Raw genomic sequence first — 7096 nt, 5'->3', positions numbered from 1 at the left:
GGCCTCTCCGGAGTCTCCTCTGCTGCTCCCTCTTCTTCTCTCACCCCATCCTCAGGGCCTCAGGCTGGACCCCACATTCCTCCCCTCCCCTCACGGAGAGTGGAGTGTGAGGTCTCGCCTGGGGCCGTAGCTTATGGGCCACATATTGCATGATTCCATTGATATGAAATGTTCAGATCAGGCAAATCCATAGAGACAGGAAGTAGACTGGTGGTTCTGGGGCCGGTGGTGGTTGGGGGAAGTGGGAAGTGACTGAGCCTGTGTTTTTGTTTTTGGAGATCACGAAAATGTTCCAAAATTGCGCAGCTGGTGTGGCTCAGTGGTTGAGCGCCAATCCATGACCCAGGGGGTCACATTTCCATTCCAGTCAGGGCACATGCCCGGGTTTTGGGCTTGGTCCCCAGTAGGGGGCGTGCAGGAGGCAGCCGATCAATTATTCTTTCTCATCACTGATGTTTCTTTCTCTCTCCCTCTTCCTTCTTCTCTCTGAAATAAATGTTCCAAAATTGATTGCATAACCGTGACTAGTGCTAAACACCATCGAATGGTATACTTTAAAGGGGTGACTTGGTGACAAGTGAATTGTATCTCAATAAAGCCATCCTTAAAATGGCCCCAAACCCCAAGCCCCCAGGGCTTCCCACTTCCAGCTCCTTCCTGAGGCGTACAGGGCCCCGCTTCGTCAGCTTCTGCCCCTGCCTGAGCCAGCTCCTCCTTGGACCCCGATCTCTCTCTCTCCCCCTCTCTACATGCAGGTCTTTCTGGAACTTGCAGCGCCTCCTGCCCAAGGCCTCCTGCCCTGCATGCGCCCCTCCCTCTCCACAGAGTGACCATCCTGTTCAGTGGTTAGCTCTGTTTATGCATAACTGTCTGGTCTTCCCCAACCTCGAGACTCCCACACTCCTCTTCATTGTGCCAGTCCTCCCACCGAGGCATTATCTGGCTGCCTCCCCAGCAGACGGCCAGGCTGGGCTGCCGGCACCATGGGCCTCATGTGTAGCAGCGCCTGGGACAGACTTTTCTTACCTCGGGTGATGGATAAGCACCCGGATGTCCCAGGCGCTCTTCCAGCTGCGAGGGATGCAACCCTGAGCGAGTTCCTGCCCCCAGGAGCTTACAGTCTGGTGGGGAAGGTGGGCAGAATGTGCGCCCCCAGTGAGGCGGCGAGGCAGGCGGTGCAGAAAGGCAGTGCTGGAGGCCAGGCGACGACTGATCACATGTAGGCAGGGCTTCTCTGAGTGGGGACTCGTATCTGAGCAGAGGCCTGAACGAAGCATGTGACCTTCTCAACAAGCACCTGCCCAGTGACTGAACAAGGACACGAGGTCAAAATAGTAAGGGCAGCGGGGCCGGGCTCCAGGAGCCGCCACCTCGGCTACCAGACCGTTGGCCTCGTGCCTCTTCCGCGCATTTTCGATCACGATGAGCAATTCCATTTCCTTCCCCCAAACTAACGTTTCAGCTGGGCCTCTCAGGGCCTCTCTTGCTGCCTGGTTTCCGGTGTGGCCCCGGGACGTCAGGGCGGGGTGGTGCTGTGACTAAGAGCTCACCCGCGATGAGCTGGTGGCTCCCTGCTCTCCTGCACCCAGCCAGGCCTAGAAGTGGCGCGTATGACGCGAATTCCACAGGAGGTTGGCACAGCTCCTCGCTCCCCTGAGCGAGCACCTCGCACCTCCCCCATGCCCCCCCCCCCCCCCCGGTCTCTCCTGTGCACCCCTAAGTCAGCTTTCACCCTGCGGCTCACCGCCCGGGCCTGTGGAACCCTCTGCGTCGGCAGGGGGCGTGGGCACTGCTCGGCCTGGGCTCCGAGCCCCACCAACCCACCTGGACTCTTCCTCATTGCAGGGGACACCGTGCTCCTCCCACCACACCCCTCTGCCAACACTGTGCCGCCTGCCGCGTGGGCTGGGTCTCCGTGTTCTATTCAAACCAATCTCCCCCGAGACCTGGTTCGAGTCCCATCTGCTTCACGCTCCCCCTGCCGACTGCCAACCACACTGCTTGTCTGGAATTCTCGCTCCCATCAGCTCGCACACAACACACCCGTCACCGCCGGAGAAAGCACGGGCACCGCGTACAGAAGCCTGGCGTGGGCTAAACGGAAAAGGGGGCGCCGTACCCTTTGACTCCCCGGCACAGGAAGGGGTTAGGGGAGGAGTAAGGGAAGGGGTCAGCCCTTCACCCTTTGGCTTCAGACCTGAGGGCACTTGGCCTGGCTCGGCACTCATGCCACATCGGTCCGGGAGGGAGGCAGGCCCTGTGGGAGGCTGTTCAGACCCAGAGGCCACCTGGGGTGACTGCCTTCGAAACCCGGGCACGGGGCCAGGCACCCCTTGCCTCGCTACGCTGCGCTTTGCCAAGCTTCACAGACCCTCCACCAGCAAAAAGCCTGTGCCTGGCTTGACTGTGTGGGCTGGGCCCAAGTCCACACCTCCCAGGTCCGCCTGTATTAACCAGTAAGACTGTCCTTGGAGACCCGAGGCCAGTGTTGCTTCCTGGCTGGGCCAGAACCAAGTCTTGAAAGACGGTCCCAGGAGTCTCTCTCTGGCCTGGATACTGTGTGCCTTTTAAGCCAACGCCGTCAGCTTTGGGAGGGGTGCTTGGAGTGCTCTGAGTAGCGAGTGGGGTCACCACCACCATTTACTGTTCACGAGTCAGTGCTGCTGGTACACAGATGGCACTTACTTCCTGACAGCGGGGAGGTGGTCCTTTAGGGTTTTGACTCGGGCCATTGGGTGGAGAGCACGTCACTCATCTGCCTCAGGGCTCTGGCTGGAGCGAGGAGCCGGTCACCCCTGGAGCCGCATTTAAGCCCCCAACTGAGGCCGACTCTGAGCGTGTCCATCCTCTCTTGTTCTTCAGTGTAAAAGGGCTCAGGTGTGGGGCATCTGCACTGCACGTAACCACAGCGTCTAGGAGTTAGAAGTATTTCCATCCAAGGTGCCCAAATACAACTCCACTTTCATTTTTCCTGGTTACCCGGGCACTCTGGGGAAGTAAAACGTTCTGACTGGAAGACCACCTACCGTAAGCAGGTCAACGGGGCAGGAGAGGAGAGGCGCCGTGAGACCGCCTGGGGCACCCGGTCGGAGCCAGGGCCACCGTCACGCTGGAAGACGAGCCTCTGTCACAGACTCCTAGGCCGCCAAGTCTGAGGGGCGCCAGGAGGGCGACCAAGCTCCAGCTGCGGCAGGGCCACTCTGCAGAGAGAGCAAGGGCAGGCCTTGTAGCTACTCACCCACCTGTAGCTTTTAGTCACCAGAGGCGGCGAGTCTTCCCAAACGCTCCCACCCAGATGCCTCTCCAGGAATCACACATCCACGGTCGGAGGAGGATGCCATCACCAAGAAGCCTGTAACCAGACAGACTGCACAAAAGCAGCCATTTCCCCATGAAATTCTGAGGCCATTGGTCGAACAGCGCAGAGCCTCAAGGAGACTGGCAGTGGCTGCCTTGAGTTTTCACGTCAATAGCCCCATTTTGGAGACTTCTGCTCAGCTTCGAAGCAGAGGGGCCTAGGTGGACCGTGCGACCAGCGGCTCCCCGCAGGCCAGTGCTGGGTGAGTCCCCCTCACGCACGGTCCCCGAGAAGGAACTGAAAACGCCGTCTGAGCTGGGCAGCCACAGCTGAGGTCGGGTGCTGGGTTCTATTTAGGAACCAGACCAAGAATACAAGTGGAAATTCCTTGGGTTTCGTTTCTTTTCCGTTCACTCTCTAAACAAATCTTATTTGTTGGTCTTCTGTAGCCAGTGCTGTGTGGGTGAATGGGCCGAGGCTCGCCCTAAAAACAGACAAGTATGTTTTAGCTACTTGGCACATCACGAGTGCTTTGGCACAGCTTGCCTGGTGTGGCTCAATGATTGAGCGTCCACCTTCGAGCCAGGAGGTCATGGTTTGATTCCCGGTTAGGGCCCATGCCTGGTTTGGGGGAGGCAGCCAATCAACGATTCATCATTGATGTTTCTCTCTCTCTGTCCCTCCCCCCCTCTCTCTGAAAACAAACAAACAAACAACAAGACTGCTTTCTGCACAGACCATTCTGTCCTGGCCTTCACGAAGTGGGGAGGGGGTAGGAAGGAGAGGAGGTGGGTGAAGGGACAAGAACCAAGTCAGCTGTGCTCTTCGTCCCCACAGTTCCCGAAGTGTGGTCTACGGTCTCCATCAGAACCGACAAGAACACCTGTTGTGCCCTCCACCCCAATCTAGAGTGTGTGAGGGCGGGGCCTGGACATCTGATTGCGGACAAGCTCCCCCAGTGTTCCAAGAGCCCAGGTGGGCATCGCTCCTCCAGGGGCCCAGGGATCCTGGCCTCCCCCCACCCCCCTAAGGGGCTGGTGAGTCAGAAATAAGGACCCAAGTCCCGACTCCCTGACAGTTTTTAGGTTTTTATCTTAAGGCGAAGGCAAAAAAAGATACAGAGTGAAGAAGTCATTGTAGGTTTATTATTCACAGTTAATCACTAACTACCAAGTTTTATTCGCAGAGTTAAAGGATTAAGTACATAGGTCTTTTTATTTAAACACTGATTTTTTTTTAAATATATACACACAAAACTTAGTTCAGCAAGGCTCCATGATATACACCAATTCCAAAATAAAACAATCACGTGGTCCAGGTGCAGAATGCCAGATTCCTTTACCATCAGGGAGGGAGCGAGGAGAGGCCGAATTCTGTCCAGAGAAGCAGCACCTCCTGGGCCTCTGAGTCCAGCTCCATGACCAGAGGCCAAGGAGACTCCGACGACCGCTTCAGAACCCAAGGCTGTCACCAGCCACCAATTCCGGGCCGGCTGTGCTGTGGGGAGGGACTGGGTGGAGAAAGTTCACAGGCACATGGCTCCGAGGGGCAAGCAGCTGGCACAGGAGGCGGACAGAGAGCTCTTCCGTGGACTCGGCCTGCCTACATTTCCAGTCTTCCCTTCCTGCTCTCCCTGCTTCTTGGAGACACTGAGTTCTGGGGGGCTGGGGTGGAGCAGCTACACACACAGCCCGCTGTGAATGGAGACAGGAAAACCACCCAGCTGCTTCGTGAACGCTGCCCTAAGGCTCACCTGGGCAGGTTGGGTGGGGACACGAGAGAGAAAAGGCATGAACAGTACCCCTGGTTTGCAGAGCAAGAAAGATGAAGTGAAGCTCACTTTCCACTGCATCCTGGATGTAGGAACACGGCGCATCCTGACCGAGGGAGAGCGACAGTCTAAATTCCTCCGGCTTTCCTGTGTTTGAAACTTGCTGGCTCCAGGGTTTGAGTCAGGGGTCTCTGGGGATTAAGGAGGGGGGCAGACAACACCTGAGATGGCAAAGTCAAGGACGCTGACCCCCTTTCAGCCACACCCAGTCCAGTGTGGGCAGAGCTGCAGCCTGTCCTCCTGCCCCGGCAGCTGCCACACTGCTCCCTGGGCAGCGACCAGACACTGGCTTCCACTCCTGTCACCTCCCGGGGCTCACAAGTATTAAAGCCGAACCTGAGCAACTCCTGGCTCGGGACAGGCAGCAGGCCACACCCTCCACTTCTGCCTGCACCTGCTCTTCTCCACCTGTGCTCCCCCCACTGAGGGAAAGGCATTTACACAGACTAGGCGACACACGGGCTGAAAAGCTCTGGCCTGTCTTTAACTTATTGTAAACCAAACAAACAGAAAACATCACTCAGAAGCAACCCTTGAAGTAAGGAAAAAGGCACTATGAAAACAACATGCTCAGTGATGCCATTCGGGAGGGAAAGCAATGCCGGAAAGAGACAGGCTTGCAGTTTAACTTTCTCAGGAAGGTATGGGGGCAACCCGCCTTCCTTTTGCCCCTCCATGTCCAACTCTGACAAAATACATGGTAGGGGCTGGAGGGCAGAGTCCCGTCCTGCCCCCTCGGGCACAGAGTAAGCCGCCACTCCCCCACCCCCCGCGTCGCTATGGAAACCCGGCAGTGGCTGTCCTTTCAGTCATTCTGACTAAAGCAGACATTTTGCATAGAGAAGATACCAGCCCACTTGGTTTCTTTTCCTTTATTATGGCATCAGCTAGGACTATATGTGGCATTAAACGTCATGCACTGATGGACAGAAGAGAAAAAAGATGAAAAAGGACACAGGAGGAGAACTGGGGGCAGCAGTGAAAACTTGTAATAAAAACTCTTTCTTAATTCATAGGTAAGTTTTGGCATTGTTATATCCAACTCCCCTCCCACCCCCAAAGTTCCAACCAAAGTGAGAGGGCCACCAGGTGACCCCGCCAGGTGTTCGGAGCTCCTGCTCAGGCTGCTGTCAGAGGCAGCTCATGGATTTAATTCATTTGTATGTGTTTAAATTTTTCACTTTCTTTAAATAATCTCTTCTTGATTCTTAGACGTTCCGGTTCACGGGGGTGACGTAATTGCGGGGAAACATGCCGGTCTGCCCGTGGCAAGCCCCTTTCCACCAGTTGGGGTCTGAGTTATCCATGACGTGGATAAAGTCTCCCCGACGGAACCCCAGCTCTCCATCCTCCTGGGGATCAAAGTCAAAGAGGGCTTGGACGTACGTCGGCTGCTGCAGAGGAGGGGCAGGGAGAAACACACACATTGCGTCCTGAGCGTGGCCAGTCCTGAGTGGGACTGGTTATGGGGGGCCTACAGAGGAGTGCCAACTTTTCTACATTTCCCGCAGTAAATCCCCAACCCCTCCCCACCCCCTTTATTTGTACATGTTCTAAGTTTACATGGGACAGTGTGACTTTTCACCAATGCTCAGAAATTATTAGGGCAGGTCTCGCTTTGGTGGCCAGTTGTGCCGTATTATTAAGCAGAGAGTGGCAAGGGCTGCTTCAAGGGGAAAGAACTTTGGAAATGGCCATCAGGTTTGGTTTAATACCCCAGGATTGGAAAATGCTTCAGTCCCTACCACTGTAGCACTTGTAAAATCCTGACAGTTTTATAGGGTCAGAAAGTCCAGAGCTTGACTGAACGAGGTGTGCTCAGCGGGCACATGGTAGGGTTTCAGGACTTGGAATAGAGAAGGGAGAGTGAGCCTCCCTCCCTCCCAGGTAGGACTCTCTGCACAATATGCTTCCAGGGAAAGGGTACTGGAGAGTGTGTTACAGACCCTCCTTCCTAGGGCTGCAGG

General features: G+C 55.9%; 1 protein-coding gene across 7 annotated transcripts in view; it reads right to left on the bottom strand.

Moving 5' to 3' along the window:
• Positions 1-4421: 4421 nt before the first annotated feature.
• The window catches only part of GRB2 (growth factor receptor bound protein 2), a 60809-nt gene continuing 58134 nt past the window's right edge, over positions 4422-7096 (bottom strand). For 6 of the 7 annotated variants that reach the window (XM_036338929.1, XM_036338930.1, XM_036338927.1 and 3 more), the window contains one exon: positions 4422-6523. In XM_036338929.1, the coding sequence (XP_036194822.1) occupies positions 6338-6523 (186 nt within the window). In that variant the 3' untranslated portion in view covers positions 4422-6337. The remainder of the gene's footprint in view (positions 6524-7096) is intronic. The other variant, XM_036338928.1, reaches the window with a different exon arrangement.

This window comes from Myotis myotis, unplaced genomic scaffold, assembly GCF_014108235.1.
Source record: "Myotis myotis isolate mMyoMyo1 unplaced genomic scaffold, mMyoMyo1.p scaffold_m19_p_17, whole genome shotgun sequence".
Lineage (NCBI taxonomy): Eukaryota > Metazoa > Chordata > Mammalia > Chiroptera > Vespertilionidae > Myotis > Myotis myotis.
The sequence above is the reverse complement of the archived record's forward strand: the minus strand, read 5'-3'. Positions and strand labels throughout refer to the sequence as shown.